Source organism: Megalobrama amblycephala, linkage group LG24 (genome assembly GCF_018812025.1).
Source record: "Megalobrama amblycephala isolate DHTTF-2021 linkage group LG24, ASM1881202v1, whole genome shotgun sequence".
Taxonomy (NCBI): Eukaryota; Metazoa; Chordata; class Actinopteri; order Cypriniformes; family Xenocyprididae; genus Megalobrama; species Megalobrama amblycephala.
In genome coordinates, this window is record NC_063067.1 from 32,289,366 (window position 1) to 32,309,434 (window position 20,069).

The 20,069-nt window shown below is 37.3% G+C and overlaps 1 protein-coding gene across 16 annotated transcripts in view; it reads left to right on the top strand.

Annotated features, from left to right (window-relative positions):
* Positions 1 to 20,069, top strand: part of chl1a (cell adhesion molecule L1-like a) — an 88,580-nt gene that overhangs the window by 63,450 nt on the left and 5,061 nt on the right. For 4 of the 16 annotated variants that reach the window (XM_048178092.1, XM_048178093.1, XM_048178091.1 and 1 more), the window contains exons 19-33: positions 274 to 496; positions 1,509 to 1,624; positions 1,875 to 2,079; positions 2,970 to 3,092; positions 3,639 to 3,812; positions 4,314 to 4,379; positions 4,623 to 4,688; positions 4,944 to 5,009; positions 6,390 to 6,455; positions 7,999 to 8,037; positions 10,932 to 11,000; positions 11,414 to 11,521; positions 13,295 to 13,453; positions 16,649 to 16,774; positions 17,773 to 17,845. In XM_048178092.1, the coding sequence (XP_048034049.1) occupies positions 274 to 496; positions 1,509 to 1,624; positions 1,875 to 2,079; positions 2,970 to 3,092; positions 3,639 to 3,812; positions 4,314 to 4,379; positions 4,623 to 4,688; positions 4,944 to 5,009; positions 6,390 to 6,455; positions 7,999 to 8,037; positions 10,932 to 11,000; positions 11,414 to 11,521; positions 13,295 to 13,453; positions 16,649 to 16,774; positions 17,773 to 17,845 (1,679 nt within the window). Of the gene's footprint in view, positions 1 to 273; positions 497 to 1,508; positions 1,625 to 1,874; positions 2,080 to 2,969; positions 3,093 to 3,638; positions 3,813 to 4,313; positions 4,380 to 4,622; positions 4,689 to 4,943; positions 5,010 to 6,389; positions 6,456 to 7,998; positions 8,038 to 10,931; positions 11,001 to 11,413; positions 11,522 to 13,294; positions 13,454 to 16,648; positions 16,775 to 17,772; positions 17,846 to 20,069 lie in introns of those variants that run through there. The other 12 variants (XM_048178097.1, XM_048178096.1, XM_048178095.1 and 9 more) reach the window with 12 other exon arrangements.

The window sequence follows — 20,069 nt, forward strand, 5'->3', positions numbered from 1 at the left end:
TTTAAAGCCATAACAACTTCATTTGCACTGGCAGTCAAGTATATGAGCAAATCTCCATTCACGAGCCAATCGATGCTCTATTTATGAGTCAAAATTCCTTCGGATTGCAATTCTGAAGGAAAGCCAAGCGAGGCACCCCAGAAACTAGGTTCCCACGCCAAATTTTGCAAACCCATCAGCAAATGTCTCTTACATTCTTCCACTCTTTTCAAATGTTCCAAATGCTCAGTAATGTTTGCAGTGCACTGACCCACTTTTCCCTTTAATCACCAGCCGCTCTTGCCTGTGGAGCACAACGGTCCCGGTCTGGAATATAAACTGAGCTACAGGCTCTTGGGTGTCGAGGACAGTTGGAAAGAACAGATGGTGAAGAGACACACATTTGTGGTGCGAGACACCCCAACGTTCGTCCCCTACGAGGTCAAGATCCAGGCCTTCAACCTCCATGGGTGGGCACCAGAGCCCAGAGTGGTGACTGGTTATTCCGGGGAAGATCGTGAGTGAAACAGCACGTTAATGCATTCATCTCACAGTCGTGTGACACTGCCACGATTAGCCAATAATAAACACTTAAGATAGGAGATTAGTCGGGAGAGTGGTTTAATCCACTCTTTACCAGGATCAGCCATTTCTGCTGAGCTTTTACATTGTGCTTTTAGGGATCAGACATCTTTGCCAAACACTTACGCGATTATCTTTTGTTTTATTCAATTTTCATATTTTTCATGCCCTTGTCTCTAGTCGACATTTGGCATTGTCTAGAGGATGATGCAACAGGTTGGGCTGACTTTGTCCCTGTTATTCCTGCATCAAAAAGGTTATCCCTGTTATTCCTGTTGCACAGTGCAGGGATGCAAACTTGTCATCTTTCAGCTTAAAAATGTTTCTGAATCCAGTGTTATTCATGTAGAACCGATGAGTTTTTGAAGTTCGAAATTCAAAAGCCATAGGGCGGCTCATAAACACAGGAACTCCATCACTGCAAGCGCTATAAAGTTTGAGTAATTGATAACGTGCATTTTAAAATGCAACCATCTTCCTAAATTTGCATTGAGAATGGTTCATAAATCTGCTGTCAACATAAAGGTCTCTTCATTTTTCTGGCAAAATAAAAGCAAAGAAAATTAAGACCAACATAAATATTAGTATTGTAATTTTACTATTGTTTTGTAAAATAATAGTTATGATAATAATAATAGAAATTATTATTATTACTATTGTTTTTATTATAAGTTTTTATCACCTTTTTCACCCCAGATGAGTTTGCATCCCTGAAAGAGCATTTCTCCTACCCTCATTTCTCTGTGGATAGCTTCTCTGTGTGTTAGCATGTGTGCTTCTCCTGGAAACAGTCAGTGTGTCATCCAATTACCATTTTTTTTCACCCTCTCTGGCTTTAGTTGCTTTAGGAAATGGTTGTGCATGTGTAAATTTGTGAAATTTTACCCTCTTACATCAGTTGGGAAAGTTTAGCCTTAAACAGATGTGTGTCCTGTTACCCTTTCTAGTGCCCTTGGCACCTCCTGAGGACGTATCTGTTGAGGTGTTGAACTCTACACTGCTGAGGGTCAGCTGGTCACCAGTGCCTCAAACCACCCTGAGGGGACATCTTGGAGGATACACTGTGAGTTTCTGACCCCTCCAGCTCAAAAGTCTCGTGGTGCTACTCTACTCTGTCTTCTCAATGCTTTTTATATTGCTTATATATTGCTTATTTTGCTATCCTCACTTACATAAATGAACTATAGTGTCCTGCACCCACTAGTAAAAATATATCAAAAATGATATCTAGTGTCTGAATAATTGTTGGTTTGACTGTGTATACGTATATATCTCAACACCCTCTTCCTCTTCCTTCCGTCTTTTGCTCTCAGGTGCACTGGTGGCAAACTCAAAGTCTGTTGACCTCTAAGAGAATTCCCTCAGAGAGACAGTCTCTCACCATCCCTGGAAACAGGAGTCACACCATGGTGCTGGGACTGAAGCCATTCTCTGAATATAGCCTGACTGTCAACGTCTTTAACCGGAGAGGGAATGGGCCCAGCAGCAGTCCCATCTCTTTCACAACTCCACAGGGAGGCAAGAACACTTTGACAGTAGAAACGTTTTAATATTCAGTAGTCTGAGCATTTGCTAAGTTCTTGTGTAGATTCGGTCGAATTTTGCACACGTTGTTGTTCACACACGCCCAAAATGTACTGCTGAACATAATATTACTAATTTACATAGAAAGGAGGCGTGAAAAGAATGACAGTGGGTGCTTCTCATTTCTAATTTGTGCATCCTCATTTCCTTTCCTCACGTCCCAGCTCACCCCCTTTGAATGCGAGGGAAGGCTGGCAAGGAAAGAAAATGAGGACGGAGGAATCGAAGGAAAGCTTATTTGTGTATTGGAATATTCTTGATCACTCGAGCGTCACTTCAAAGTGTCATCAGTTATGCTCAAAAGATCTGCCCTTGAAGTTTAGTTATTTGAGAAATTCATAATAATACTAAAGCAAGATGCAAATATTGTTGAAATATGTGAGATATATGGTATTTAAACTAAAAAGGTAAAAGCATAAATTAAATAATTGTGACAGATGTGAAGGGGGAAGAGGATTTATACATGCGTCTGGTTTTTCCGACAAGAAAGGCTTCCGCATAGGATAGACCTGTGCATCCTCGCTCATAGCTCCTCTGGAAGCTTCCTCACTCCTCGTTCCTCGTTCCTCACCTCCTTTCTTTGATCGGTTTCCGGGTCACAGGCTGGATGACGGAGGAGCAAGGAATCAAATTTGAGTATTGAGAAGCACCCAGTGACTTAAATGAAATCACGATACAATGTTATTTCATTAGCTGAACTAAATTGCAGAATAAAGATACTGGTTTTTGCACTGAAATGACGTTCACAAAAGTGGTGCAAGTTTTTAATGAGTTTCCAAGTTTAAGGTACATACTGACCAGTAGCGCCTGACATCTTCCCACAGTTCCTGAGAAACCTCCCATCCTGAGAGCCACAAACTTCCAGAAAAACTCAATCACATTGGTGTGGGCTCCTCCGCACAAAACTAACGGCTTTCTCACGGGATACTTGCTGCAATACCAGACAGGTATGACATTCGCAGATTTATCTGTCTCAGTGAATTGTATATAAACCATGTTGCTTAACTGTACTAGATATATACTTTATATAAGTTTGGGGTCAGAGTATTTATATGATTTTAAAAGAAGTTCACCAAGGCTGCATTTAAAAAAAAACAGTAATATAATAGTAATAAATAATATTAGGGATTTGTCTTGGTGGACTAGATCTACTACACTGATGCTGCTGCTGGCATGACAAAGGCATACTGCTAAAACATGCCCAGAATTACAGAACCCTATAGCAGATCTAGACAGGTGGTGCTGGGGAGGAGGAGGGGTAAAGCAAATTCTCATGGCAAACAGTACTGAGCTGGACAAGGTCAGGATGGGAATAAATAAGGTTGCATAGATTGTGAGATTTATGCATTTATTTAGAATAGAAATGTTTTGTCACATTAAAAATGTCTTCACTGTAATTTCGATCAATTTAGTGCATCCTTGATGAATTAAAAATGTTACTGGCTCCAAACTTTTTGAATATTTTAAATTTCATTTTTTCATTTTTCTTCTAGTTAATGATACTCTGGGTGAGCTGAACTCTGTGAACATCACTGCACCAGATACGACACAGTGGGTCTTGCATGATCTACGGGAAGAGAACTCGTACGAGTTCTACCTGAGAGCGTGTACGCAGGTGGGCTGCGGGTCAGCCATCAGTGAGGAAGGAAGCACCATCCCTGAAGCATGTAAGTGTGCCTGGAAGCAACTATAAGCAGAGTCCCAGGAGCTATAATGGATCTGTTGTCAGAATCTGAATTGAGGTGCCCATGCTGAGATGCAAACATCTGATACAAGAAAAGTTAGTTGTGTTCTAATTAGCACAGCCGCAAGGTGTTCGAAAGTGATTAAGCAGCAGTTATGGAACTACAGAAGCTGCTGTTGGCAAGATCTTGTTGCATAAAGGAGAATGATTAGATTATTGCTTACGTGCTGTAATGAACGATAGGGTGGAATAATGTCTACATCCTAGTGACCAATGCATTGACCGATCAATGAGGTGCCTTAGTAAAAATAGTTGCCTCTAGATGGGTTTTTACTTACTGGGTAACTGATTTTGCATTATCATCATTGCTTTTCACTGTAGGCCACAGTTTTGTTATGAATTGCATGTTTCTTATTGTTCTCATACTCCATGGGTTTGTTTAAACTGATTTGTCTTCTAATCAACCAACTTTTGTTTGAACTAGTTACTATGCCCGAACATTCACTTCCTGAAGTTTCTACAGTCTCAGCTGAGACTTCGACAGAGAGCTGTATGTAATCACATAGTTTGTAGCATTTTGCAACTTAGTAGTTAGTTAGTAATTGCTATTTTTGACTTTTACAGTGTTCTGCCAAGACATCTGCATTTTCAGAGACCTTTAAATGCAGATAGATACAAACATTTTAAAGTTGTCAGTAAAACATGTCAGCTTATGGACAACATACTACATGGGTTTGTTTAAGCTGATCTTGAACTGATTCTCATCAACCAACTTTTGTTTCTCATGAACTAGTTACTATACCCGAACATTCACTTCCTGAAGTTTCCACAGTCTCAGCTGAGACTTCGACAGAGAGCTGTATGTATCATATACTGTAGTTTGTAGCATTTTCCATCTTAGTAGTTAGTTAGTAATTGTTATGTTTGACAGTGTAATTTTTGCTGTGTCCTGCCATGACATCTGCTTTTTCGGAGACCTTTAAACGCAGATAAATACCAACATTTTAAAGTTATCAGTAAAACATGTCAGCTTATGGACAACATACTACATGGGTTTGTTTAAGCTGATCTTGAACTGATTCTCATCAACCAACTTTTGTTTCTCATGAACTAGTTACTATACCCGAACATTCACTTCCTGAAGTTTCTACAGTCTCAGCTGAGACTTCGACAGAGAGCTGTATGTATCACATAGTTTGTAGCATTTTGCAACTTAGTAGTTAGTTAGTAATTGTTATTTTTGACTTTTACAGTGTTCTGCCAAGACATCTGCATTTTCAGAGACCTTTAAAGGTACTAAAGAGGATCTTTTCGTCGACTGAGAAACCAAAGACTGTTACTGAGTTTTTGAATTGAGCGCATGTGTAAGAATTTCGAGGGAACGCCTCCAAAAACTCGTGCACGAGTATTGGAACACGAGTGTTTACCACCGGCATTCGCTGTGTCGTGTTTTTTGGATTCATTATGTCGGAGTCACCGCAGGTAACTCATAATCTGCAGTTGTTACTCCTGTCTCCTGACAAAAACATTGCATGCGGCGCCTGTGGAGTGTGGAAAGTTACTGGAGCGCGCAGCCGCGCTCGTCTCTCACAAGGAACGTCACGGCAGTGATTGACAAGCCAGAGGGCCAATCGTTTACGCGATGATCGCGTAAACAATTGGCTGATGTTTTTAAGGCCCTACCTCGTGCACAGATGATGTATATTAATATTATTCCTTTAAGTGCACCTAATAAATAGTCTTTTATCAGTTAGTAAAGACAGTTTCAAGTAATATTGCAAAAATGTATAAAACATCCTCTTTAGCACCTTTAAATGTAGATAAATACACAAATTTTAAAGTTATCAGTAAAACATGTCAGCTTATGGACATACTCTATGGGTTTGTTTTAGAGCTGGGACAATACACCGATTCTCGATAAAAAAGAATCTGGATCGATTCTGATATTTTCCGATATATCGCGATTCTCTCTCGAATCGATTCTGAGCTTAGTTTTTAGTAGCAGATGGCACTACATGCTTTTGGTCTCATTTAAACCGATCTGAGAATATTGTAATCCATGTGCTTTTTTTTGTCTTGCTTACACATTTGTGGGTCATATCTGATCTGTGCCACATGGGAGGAAAAAATCAGAATAGGGTCACTTGAACCATGCTGTGTAAATGCGGCCTTACTCTGTTTGCTTCCAGTTCCTTTACACACACCACTTAAACCTAAAATAATAATTCGTAAAGTTCAAAAAGGTTGAAGCAAATTACAGTGGTGTTTGCATATAGCCGAGGTGCTGGTATATTTAACCACTTACATGACTCAGCCGAATGTATGAGCGCTGTCCAGCACTCTTCTTTGTGAGCACTTGAGTGTGCAGTAAAAAAGAAAAAATCCTAGAGTGCCATCTGCTGTTAAAAAGTAAGCTCAGAATTGATTCGAGAGAGAAAATTTCAGAACCGATTCAGAATCATTGTATCGCGAATCGAGAATCGATGTATTGTCCCTGCCCAAGTTTGTTTAAGCTGATCTCTTGATTCTTATCAACCAACTTTTGTTTCTCATGAACTAGTTACTATACCCGAACATTCATTTCCTGAAGTTTCCACAGTCTCAGCTGAGACTTCGACAGAGAGCTGTATGTATCACATACTGTAGTTTGTAGCATTTTGCAACTTAGTTAGTTAGTAATTGCTATTTTTGACAATGTAACTTTTACAATGTCCTGCCATGACTGCATTTCGGAGACCTTTAAATGTAGATAAATATTATCAGTAAAACATGTCAGCTTTAGGACATAAAACTTGAAGTGATTTTGAAACAACTCAGTGAGATAATGTCAGTTTTATGAAGTTTGATTGTCTGTCAGATAGTCGAAGCAGTTTAAATATCTAGAAAATAATCATTTATTTTAGTTAATTACTTATAATAATAATAATAATACTATATATATATATATATATATATATATATATATATATATATATATATATATATATAGTATAATATTTATTAGGGGTGTAACGGTTTGGTACCGACGAATACAGAGTTGTATAGCCCATTAACCACTTTTAACCACCAATAATCACAAATAAGCTCTGTGTTTTGTTACTTTTGATAAGAAACAAAGTCCCTCAAATTCTGTCCATTTTATCACAAAATTCAAACAATAAATGCCGCTTTGTCGCTGATGTGGCGCGACAGATCGCTCTTTGATGTGCGCGTGACAGATCACTGTATAGGTGCATCAGATCGAGTGGTGGCGTGAATGAACGCGATAATCTCTTCCTCTTTAATACCAGTTACAGAATAAACTTAAATGAACACTGAAGGTATGTTGAAAGACCCAGTACAACTTAATGAAACGTATCTCATGTGTAATCGCTCAATCAGTGTTTCAGCCACACAAAGACATAAATGAAACAGCTTGCAAACAATGTCCCATAGCATTTACCTCAGAAATGCCATTCAGTGTCCACAGCTTTATTAGTTTGCTAGAGAAATGAACTCTTTTGCTACATATATGCACTATATTAGCCTATATATTCATTATATTTTACTTAACCTGTCTTGATTATTTATGTATGTTTAATGTGTGTTTAAATAAATCATGAAAACAAGTTATGACGGCCACTGTGTAAATGAATGTATTTTAACATCGAACTGGAGTAGAAACAGATTAAGAACTTAATGCAAAAACTGCCTTATATGCAGTTTTCATGTTTGCATACAAAAGTCTTGATTCAAAATAAATAGCAACTTAATAGCAACTTAATTTAATATTTTTTTTATCCTTAAGAAAACTGTAATTATAGACGACAGAGACACAATTTGTCCAGTAAACCACAGTTCAATAAAAAAGAAAGAAGCAATTTTATGTTTAGTTTTTACCGAATCCGTACCGAACCGTGACTTCAATACCAAGGTACGTACCGAACCGCAATTTTTGTGTACCGTTACACCCCTAATATATATATATATATATATATATAAATATGTGTGTAATATATATATATATATATATATATATAAATATGTGTGTGTGTGTGTGTGTATATATATATATATATATATATATATATATATATATATATATATATATATATATATATATATATATAATATACATACAGTATATATATTTAATTTGTTTTGTTTTTTATCTGTACTGTCTTTTTAAGATGAACTGTCAACATCTGAAGTGACATCATCTGAGTTGAGTATGTACCAGAAGATTTGTAGCTGTTCTTGTAACTTGAAAACTTAGTATATTTAAAGGGATAGCTCACCCCAAAATGAAAATTATTCCATGATTTATATTAGAGATGTTCCGATACCCCTTTTCCATTCCCGATACCGATTCCGATACCTGAGCTCAGGGTATCGGCCGATACCGAGTACCGATCCGATACCTGGGTGTGTATCTGTATATATATATATAGCCCTGTATGAATTGATAGAATTATTTATGGTGTGCTTCAGACTTATCCCTTAATAAAACAAGAACAAAAACATACAGTGAACTAGAGTATGTTTATTATCTGACATACATTTGTCAGTTATATTATTTATTTATTTTAAGTGAAAAAGAACTTCAAATGCAGCCACAAATCTAACACTGTAAACTGAAAAAGGTATATTAGTTTTACAATATAACTATAAAAACAGTGCAACAAATAAATCTAGGAATATAATTATATAAGAAAATAATCTCTTTAAAACTTGAAGTCCAGAAACAATTTTGTTAAATAAAAAATCTCACGTTTTCGACGACTGACAGCAGCTGGTCATCCAGAACAATAAACAATTTTGTCGGTTATCTTTATTTGTCTTTTGAAAACTTTTCTCTTTGTTTGAATGAAGCTGGCACGCCTCATCCTTCTCCATCTTAAGCGCGTCAAACGCCCGAATCGCTCAATTCGCACCGCGTCATTCACGCGAATCGCGCCGCAGGGAGTCAATTCGCGTCTTTGCATTGACTTAACATGTAAATCACTCGCGCTTATCGCTTCATTCGCGTCTGGTGTGAACGCAGCATTAGCCTTTATGTAACCATCGTGTTGCGCGGGGTGACGCGTCTTCAAATGCTTTATTAAGTTATTTGTGTTAAAGTTGCCAATACTTGTGCCACTCGAAATTGCAGCATTGCATATGAGACATGTCGCCGTTTTACTGGTCTGAAATACTGCCAAACAACAGACATACTGCTAGCGCGTTTTCACTTCTCCGCTGCTCTAAACAGTGGTTGCTTGTGGCAACACAGCACAACTTCCTGTGTTTGCATTCTGAGCCGCGAAGAAGAATTGATTTCCGATTTGCTGCGTTAAGCAAAGATAGCGGGCACAACTAGGTATTGTTTAAGAAAATGGTATCGGATCGGTACGTGAGTTTAAATACTCGCCGATACCGATGCCAGAAATTTTTGTGGTATCGGTGGTATTTCCGATACTAGTATCGGAATCGGAACAACCCTAATTTATATACGAGATATATTTAAAAATATCCTTAGTCCAAGGTTTATAATGGTTGTGAATGGTAGGCCAAATTCTGAAGACAGAAAAAATACATCCATCCATAAAAAAATGAATCCATACGACTCCCGAGGGTTGCGTTTTTGTAAGAAAAATATCCATATTGAAAACTTTATATATTCAAACAACTAACTTCCAGCGAAAGACCGCACACAGAAGGTGCATGTTGACTTGCGCCAAACGAGTAATCCTCTGACGTGATGAATGACGCAGGATGCAGGAGTATCGTAAGGTTAGACGCTTCTCGCAGTTCAAACAAATACGGCTGGGCAACAAACTTAAGCTCCTCTTCTCTTATATACATTTCTCTTTAAGATTTCTCATTTTAAACTTCTAATTTGAGACCAGTGTTTTGTTTTGCTCTATCCTCTGCATATGTCATTGCGTCAGGTCAAAGGTTGCTCTTTCGCCCAAACTGACGTGCACAGTATGCGTACGGTCGTCCGCCGGAAGCTCGTTATTTGAATTTTAAATATGAATATTTTTCTTACACAAACTCATCCCTTCATCTCAAAAGGGCTTTATTAACCCTCTGGAGTCGTATGGATTCATTTTTTTATGTCACAATTTGGCCTACCATTCACAACCATTATAAACCTAGGAGGACTAAGGATATTTTTAAATACATCTCGGATTGTGTTCGTCTGAAAGAAGATAGTCATGTACATGGCTTGAGGGTGAGTAAATCATGGAAGAATTTTCATTTTTGGGTGAACTATCCCTTTAACCCCTATATTAATTATGTCTAAATTAACTAATAAATGTTATTAGTTATATTAACTCATACCGGCATGGGAAAACGTTACTCTTAACATTAGTCATAGTAGTAACAGTACTAATTTTAGCCACATAAAAGTTAGTTATAAATAAATAATCAGTTTTTGTTGTTGTATTAGTATTACTGTTGTATCAAAAGTCCCTGAATAACTCCATATTTAATGTAGGAGTTAATTCTGCACAATTGAGCATACTATTCCATCAAAAATGCACCTAGTGACAGCTGATTCAAGTTTGCTTTGTCTTTTAAGAGCTGCTCTGTGAGGCGGTGGTACTGTCCCTGAACCCCTGCTAAAGACAGCAAAAACATGATGTCTTTATCAATGTTGACAAAACCAGTCTGGCTGCTGACAGGAACACATCATTCAACAGAGTTCATTTTGTAAAAACCAGCTGTATACTCGTAGTCCAAAAGCACACAAAAAAGGACTTTTACCTTGATAGGCCCATTTATTTTGCTATCTTGACTATGCACGATTCTATTATTATTTGCATTTGACATTGTTTTTTCCCCCTGCTGTTCATGACCCTTTCAGACCCATGGGCCATTCTGTGTTCCTATATACACACCTGTTCAGCACCACTGATATAAACAATACTAATTATTTATATAGTTCCTGTTCATGTTGATTTGAAGCTATAAATAATGATTTAATGGCATGCAGACTGATAAGCTTTTTTTTTTTTTTTTTGTATGAAGTCTGGACAAGCACATTAAATAGGTTTTAAAATTTTAAGTTTTGACTGCTGCAGTCCATTCTACTGGGAAATATATGTGGTCTGAACTCTCTCTCTCTCTCTTGCAGAGCAACCTTTCTCTTTCACCTCACCTAATACAGACACTCCTTCTGTAAATGCCACCTTTCCTACCTTAGGTATTCATCCATTCATCTATATATACAGTTAACCATCATTTTCATAACTTCATATTTCCATACTTGAGTGAAATTTGCATTTAAAGTCAACATGAAATCAAAATGGACACTATTTACTACATGTTCTTGGTCTTTTTGAGAATTATTCGTCAGTGCATGTTATTGCAAAGAAGATGTTTGTATTATAATGTATTTAAATAATATATTCAGATAATATAATATAATACCAGTCCCTCAAATAAGAGCTGTTTCATGATGACTTTAACAATGTTTCATTTAGATGAAGCATTTCTGTATAATTCCTTTAACACAATATGGTAATGGGTGTACTGGGTTTCTTTTGCTGAAACTAAACTTTTGAGAGTTTTTCCTGTCTTTTGTTCTCTATCTTCTTCTCTGTATATTTCTCTCAGTTGTTCACAACATATCCACCTTTGTAAGTGACACCTCTGCAAGAATCAGCTGGAGAACCAGTGGAGAGCGGTCTGATTTACAGCTCTATGTTACAATAATGAATCACCGTAAGAATGTCACTCCACAATCTGCTTTGTCAGGATTCATTGTTTACAACATTGAACTTTGTGTAAATTGACTTATTTGTAGTGCATTTTGGAAAGCATCATCTAGGGCTGCAACTAAGAACTATTTTGATGATCAATTAATCTGTTGGTTATTTCTTAGGTTAAGTATTCAACATTTTGATTGATACAGATCAGAGTACAAAGTCTGTATAATGTACAATATTTCATGTACGATATTTTTTTATAATGTGCAAACGTAAATAGAAGTGTTACAATTTAAAGTACAGACAAAAACAACAAAAGCTCTCAGTTTGAAAGCAGCAGTTTAAAGTGAATAAACAAAGTAGAAGTAATATTAAAGGAATTAAATTATTTTTCAGTATTTTTTTAAAGTATTTTATTAGTTCACCCAAAAATGAAATTTCTGTCATTAATTACTCACCCTCATGTCGTTCCAAACCTGTAAGACCTCCGTTCATCTTCAGAACACAAATTAAGATATTTTTGATGAAATCCGATGGCTCAGTGAGGCCTCCTTTGACAGCAAGATCATTAACACTTTCAATGCAAGCTACTAAAGACATATTTAAAACAGATCATGTGACTACAGTGGTTCAACCTTAATGTTATGAAGCGACGAGAATAGATATTGTTGAATAAAGTCATTATTTTTGGCGAACAAAAAGTAGTGATGGGTGATTTCAAAACACTGCTTCATGAAGCTTCAAAGCTTTACGAATCTTTTGTTTCGAATCAGTGGTTCAGAGCATGAATCAAACTGCCAAAGTCACGTGATTTCAGTAAACGGGGCTTCGTTACGTCATAAGTGTTTCGAAACGTATCAAAATTTTTAATGGTTCACATGACTTTGGCAGTTTGATAAATGCTCTGAACCACTGATTCGAAACAAAAGATTCGTAAAGCTTTGAAGCTTCATGAAGCAGTGTTTTGAAATCGCCCATCACTAGATATTGTTGAATAAAGTCCTTATTTGTTTTTTTTTTGACGCACAAAAAATATTCTTGTCGCTTCATAACATTAAGGTTGAACCACTGTAGTCACATGATCTGTTTTAAATATGTCTTTAGTAACGTTACCTTTCTGTGCATTAAAAGTGTCAATGATCTTTCTGTCAATGGAGGCTTCACTGAGCCATCATATTTCATCAAAAATGAAGGTCTTACGGGTGTGAAACGACATGACAGTGAGTAATTAATGACAGAATTTTCATTTTTTGGGAGAACTAACCCTGTAATATATTTTTTTAATAATTCATTATGGTTAAAAGAGCTGTGTGCTGTATACTGTAATAAAAATAATAATAATAAAAAAAATCTCTAGAAAAACAGATAATGTCCTGGCAGAAAAGTCTGTTTAAAAAGTGAATTTGATGTACAGCAGTGATGTGCACCGTTTGATTGACATACATGCTTGTGCATATATCAAGTTTTTAAAGTTTAATGATGACAGCGACATTTAATTACTTGCTTACTTATAAATAAATCAGCGTATTAAAAATATAATATAAAATGTGAGTAACATCCTGGTGAAAAACCTCTCGATGATGCCGAACAGCCCAAAAATCCAGACTAACCAATAATGAAATTCATTCTTGACTATTTTCTTTACAGATTTTTATTTGCAGCCCTAGTATCAATCTTACTCTGTCAACTTTTCTAACCTTTCAAAATGTGGCTTTTCACTATCATAGATATCACCTCTTTATGCTGGGTTGTGGCCTAACGCTATCTGGTAATGCGGTTGTTCCTTCAGGTGATGGTATCTGGCAGCTTTCAGAGGCTTTAAATACATCTAAAGGTTTCCACGTCATTGAAGGGCTCAGTCCAGGAACTGTGTACACAGTCCGGCTGCAGGCTTCACGCAGGGTTGATGTCCCTAGCATTTTTGAAGAGGTTTTCAAGACTAGGAAAGGTGAGAAGTTAGAAAATTTAGCTTGGAGAACAGCATTAGAGGTATCACTGACATAGTATAGTATGTGATAGTCTTTCTGTGGGTGCATTAGCTCTGAGGACATTCAAAGAAAGTTCTCCCATTCCTTTGAACAAGCAATGTTTTAAAATACTATACTTCATTATTATAGGTTTACAGTAAAATAATTTTATATTTCATTAACTGATGAAATGTTAAAGAGGAGCTATTATGCCTTTTTTTTTACATTTTCAACTTTCTGTAGTGTAATATTGCTGTTTGAGCAAAGAGGTCTGTAAAGTTACAAAGTACAAAGTCACTCAAAAGTAGTTATTCTCTATTTTAGTACGCAATGTTTCTGAACTCCCTGAAATGTCTCCATTGTAGTCTTGAGTTCTTCTGGGAACAAACACGTCACAATATTCCTCACTGAAATAATTCCTGCCCAAGACATACGCAAAAAAAGGGGAGAGGTCTGGTTAAGTTGCGTTAGTAGCGTGTTGTCGCCCATATTCAAGAGATACTGTTTTTTTCCTGCCCGGATCTAACGCGGTTATGATAAGGGGTGTGGCATTTCCCAAACACGCTCAAAGCAGTTGACCAATCGCAACACACTGGTACAGCCGTCCAATCAGAGCACATTGCGCTTTTTGGAAGGAGGGGCTTCATAGAGACAGGAACTAAACAGAGCATTACTGACAAGAAGTCACAGTGTTATGCACACAATCACAAAACACCATCATGGTAACACAAGTGACACTAAAATACTGCAATAAACATTAATTAAACAACATCATAACCTCAAGATCCACTTTTCTGCATTGCTCCAAACCTAATAATACACACCTGAAAAAGCTGATCAATGTCTTCAGGATTACTAGAACGTTACAGGCAGGTGAGTTTGATCAAAGGTTCTACAGGAAAGTTGACCTGGAGGGCCAGAGTTGAGATCTCCTGATGAGGTCTTATCATGAGGAATTCATTTTCTTCATCTTTTGGGATAAAATAATTCATTTTATTATGAACAAACTGTGGCTTTCAAAACTTCCGAAAGTTCCATTCCCAGAATAAACAACCTTTTATTGAAACTGGGCTGTAAAACAGCTTGTTCTCTACATCCACAACTTTCTTATGTCAGACAGATAAATACATTTGGACACATGACAGCCAACCTTTACTCGTCAATGATGCCTACTCTGTATTTGCAGAAACTTCAGGTAATACTGATGGGAGAGTGTAGATAATGTTATTCGCAACACCAGAGGAGCTAATGATAATGCCACAGAGATATGTATGACTGCTAGATGTACCTACTGCTCTGAGTATCCTTCAGACAAATCAGAGTATAAGAATGAAATTATTAAAATTTATTTGCAACAGGATCATTTCATTTTGCAGCAAACCCACAGGCTGTGAGACAGCAGCAAAATAAAAACAGCCCTTTTAAAGGAATAGTTCACCCAAAAATGCAAATTATCCCATGATTTACTCACCCTCAAGCCATATTAGGTGTATATGAATATCAGGCAAACACAATCAGGGTTATATTAAAAATATCCTGGCTCTTCTAAGCTTTATAATGGTAGTGAATGGGGCGTCCATCATCATATTTATAATCCATACAGCTCTACGGGGTTAAAGGATTAGTTCACCCAAAATGAAAATAATGTCATTAATTACTCACCCTCATGCCGTTCCACACCCGTAAGACTTTCATTAATCTTCGGAACACAAATTAAGATATTTTTGATAAAATCCGATGGCTCCGTGAGGCCTCCATAGGGAGCAATGACATTTCCTCTCTCAAGCTCCATTAATGTACTAAAAACATATTTAAATCAGTTCATGTGAGTACAGTGGTTCAATATTAATATTATAAAGCGACAAGAATATTTTTGGTGTGCCAAAAAAACAAAATAACAACTTGTATAGTGATGGCCAATTTCAAAACACTGCTTCAGGAAGCTTCGGAGCGTTAAGTCGTTATTTTGTTTTTTTGGCGCAACAAAAATATTCTTGTCGCTTTATAATATTAATATTGAACCACTGTACTCACATGAACTGATTTAAATATGTTTTTAGTACATTAATGGATCTTGAGAGAGGAAATGTCATTGCTGGCTATGGAGGCCTCACAGAGCCATTGGATTTCATCAAAAATATCTTAATTTGTGTTCTGAAGATGAACGAAGGTCTTACGGGTGTGGAACGGCATGAGGGTGAGTAATTAATGACAGTATTTTCATTTTTGGGTGAACTAACTCTTTAATAAAGGCCTTCTGAAGCATAGTGATGGGTTTTTCTAAGAAAAATATCCATATTTAAAACTTTATAAACTATAATAACTAGCTTCCGGCAAACAGAATTACACAAGTCGAATTACGCCTAAAGTGTAACCTCTGATGCAACGTATGACGTAGGATGTAGGAGTAGCGTAAGCTTAGACGCCTCTCGCCATTCAAACAAATAGGGCTGGACAACAAACACAGTTTCCTCTTCTCTTATATTGAAATCCTCTGACATTTCTGTTAAAGAAATATTTCATTTTAGACTTCTAATTAGTGACCGGTGATTTGTTTTGCTCTATCCTCTGCGCTTCCGTGTTCATCAACACATCATGCATCAGGTTAGATGTTACTCTTTCGCCGTAAATCGACTTGTGTATGGCCATCTACCGGAAGCTAGTTATTATAGTTTATAAAGTATTAAATATGGATATTTTTCTTACAAAAACCCATCGCTTCGCTTCAGAAGGCCTTTATTAACAATTAGTCTTTATTTTTGTATTCGCAATTTTCATTTTTGGGTAAACTATCCCTTTTAGTCAGCAAGTAGGTTGGAAATTTTCCAACAATTTTCCAAAAATTCATTAAACATTTCAAAATTAACTGAACTATTTTTGCCACAGACACACACACAAAGTCACACACAAAAACAAACATGCAATTAAAAATGTGAACTATCCACAAATGCTCTTCTTAGAGTTCGGATTGTTCTCATTTGACAACCCACATCAGAAGTTGCCACAGGAACCGTATTTAAAAATGCCATTAGAGGATATCATTGTTTTTTTTATCTTCTAACCCAACAAGACAGTATTTGTCAATGTTTTCCAATTGGCATCAGTGTGATCATAATCATGTTCATGTGCTCATGAATGACATTTTCCCAAAAACAAACTTTCCTTTGTCCTTGCAGTGTCTAGTAAACAAGCGGGGGGAACTCAGGAGTGGTTTGTGGGTATGATGTGCGCAGTGGCTTTACTAACTCTGCTTGTCCTCATCGGCTGTTTCGTGCTGAAGAACAAAGGCGGCAAGTATGCAGGTAAGACACAAACAGCTTTAGAGGTCACACAGAGCTCCCACGCCTCTGTCCAAGCTCACAGTAGTCTGTAGTCAAAGCGTCTAGACCAAGGATCTCCAAACTCAGTCCTGCAGGGCCACTGTCCTGCAGAGATTAGCTCCAATCCCAATTAAACACACCTGAACCAGCCAATCAAGGTCTAATTAGGCATTCTAGGAACTTCCAGGCAGGCGTGTTGAGGCAAGTTGGAGCTAAACTCTGCAGGACAGTGGCCCTGCAGGACTGCGTTTGGGAGATCCTTGGTCTAGACCTTAGCTTGGTGCTTTTGTCTGGTTCTGTCACACAAACCCATAGACTTATTACTAGCTGCGTCAGACAGATATCTTGAGATCAGTTAGCTTTACTGACCTGTCCTCATCGACCCCTACTGTGGTCTTCCTCAGCTTTTTGTTCCATATATATATATAATTTAACCAATATGAAAAGGTTTTTAATGTATTCAAGAAGTATGTCCTGAATGGATTATTATACAGTTTCATAAGAATGTAGTGTATGCTATTGAGCCTAAGGCATTGCAAGATAGCTTTAAACACCTTGTTCTTTCACTGTGGCTGTTAGCTATACTTTACATTTTATTATAGGTTATATATACCTTACCAAGCTGAAAAGAATCTCAGCTTGAATCTTACATTCAAGCTGAGCTTACACAGTAGTTTATCTAAAAGGCAGTCAGTGTCCTTGATTTGCTTCTAGATAGAAAAATTAAAAAAAAAACAAATTTGTGAAGTATTGAATGTTTACTCCGCATTTGCAAGAAAACAAGTGGATATCAATATTGTCGCTTATGAACAACAATGTCCTTTTTGAAATTATATCAAGGCCAGAAGTTTCAAAAGCAAATGAGAAATATCAGAAAAAAACACTCTCCTTGAATGTTGTAATTTAATTACAATCAAATCCTCAAAGGTAATACAATGTTACTTTTAGAATAAATGATCTTTCCGTTTTTTTCTTGGCAGTGAAGGAAAAGGAGGATTCTCCTGCTGATCCGGAATCTCACGGCATGGGTGAAGAAACCCCTGGCGAGTACAGGTCAGAGAGCCACACTAGTTCTGTTATAGATCTCAACACAAGTTCTTCATCTCACTGAGTTCCTGCTGTAACATCATTTCTTAATGCCTTTATCTCCTGCAAACAAACCCTACATGCATGGCATTTACTTGGAGCCACACGGAAAGCATTACTCTCACTAGCCTACACACACAGGTAGTGAACGGCAGCTTTGTTTAGTTCAAAAGTCAGATCTTTAGTGTAGTGGTGTGTAATTATAGTTGTCGTATTGTGTTTAGACTATAGTACCTCTTCAAAAGTTTCCCTCGGTTATAGAAACATTCAGCATTGATAATAATAAGAAATGTTTCTTGAACAACAAATCATCATATTAGAATGATTTCTGAAGGATCATGTGACACTGAAGACTGGATTAATTATGCTGAAAAATCAGCTTTGCATCACAGGAATAAATTACATTTTAAAATATATTTCTGTCATGACAACTCTCGAGTGTTTGGAATGGTAATGGGTATGACAGTGTTGATATGTTTGGTCTTGGTGGAATAGATCTGCTACGCTGCTGCTGCTGCAGAGCAAGTACGGTACTTACTATTGCCAATACATACACAACATGCTGCTGTGAGCAAGTAAGACATGCTGCTGCTGTACAATATAGCGTACATGAATTACCCATAACAGATCTATACAGGTGGAGCTGGGGAAGGTGAAGTGTTTCTGAAGCACGCTGCACTGCTAAGGCAATGCTACCAAAGTATTTTGAAGGTTGAGCATGCAAGCTCATTGGCTATTGTTACAGCAGGAACAAATCAGCTGTGCCCTACAGATAATGATGTGATTACGAGCAGGTTGAGTTAAAGAACCTATTAACCTGCGCCATTTAGAGTTTCATGACTTTGTATTAAAATACAAAATAATAATATTTTACTAATACTATATAATGTAATATTACTTTTTTACTGTATTTTTGATCAAATAAATTCAGCCTTGGTGAGTGGTGACTTGCATAAAATCTTACTGACCCCAAACTTTTGAACATAAATAATCAGAAATGGCTGGAAAGGTCATGGAAATTTGGTAAGAAATGGTAAGAAATTGTGAAAACCCTATAAAATGTGTAGTTAATGTTGGAACATCAACCAGTCATAGCCATGACACTGTGTCACAACCAGGTGCAAACAAGCAGCACATTAAAAACCTGTGTGGAAAACAGACCAGAGGGGAGCGAAAAGGGGGTTGTGTGCAGTTAGCTTGTACAAACCCGATTCCAAAAAATTTGGGACACTGTACAAATTGTGAATAAAAAATGAATGCAATAATTTACAAATCTCATAAACTTATATTTTATTCACAGTAGAATATAGATAACATATCAAATGTTGAAAGTGAGACATTTTGAAATGTCATGCCAAATATTGGCTCATTTTGGATTTCATGAGAGCTACACATTCCAAAAAAGTTGTGACAGGTAGCAATAAGAGGCCGGAAAAGTTAAGTGTACATATAAGGAACAGTTGGAGGACCAATTTGTAACTTATTAGGTCAATTGGCAACATGATTGGGTATAAAAAGAGCCTCTCAGAGTGGCAGTGTCTCTCAGAAGTCAAGATGGGCAGAGGATCACCAATTTCCCCAATGCTGCGGCCAAAAATAGTGGAGCAATATCAGAAAGGAGTTTCTCAGAGAAAAATTGCAAAGAGTTTGAAGTTATCATCATCTACAGTGCATAATATCATCCAAAGATTCAGAGAATCTGGAACAATCTCTGTGCGTAAGGGTCAAGGCCGGAAAACCATACTGGATGCCCGTGATCTTCGGGCCCTTAGACGGCACTGCATCACATACAGGAATGCTACTGTAATGGAAATCACAACATGGGCTCAGGAATACTTACTTCCACAATCCACCGTGCCATTTGCCGTTGCCGGCTAAAACTCTATAGGTCAAAAAAGAAGCCATATCTAAACATGATCCAGAAGCGCAGGCGTTTTCTCTGGGCCAAGGCTCATTTAAAATGGACTGTGGCAAAGTGGAAAACTGTTCTGTGGTCAGACGAATCAAAATTTGAAGTTTGGAAAACTGGGACGCCATGTCATCCGGACTAAAGAGGACAAGGACAACCCAAGTTGTTATCAGCGCTCAGTTCAGAAGCCTGCATCTCTGATGTATGGGTGCATGAGTGCGTGTGGCATGGGCAGCTTACACATCTGGAAAGGCACCATCAATGCTGAAAGGTATATCCAAG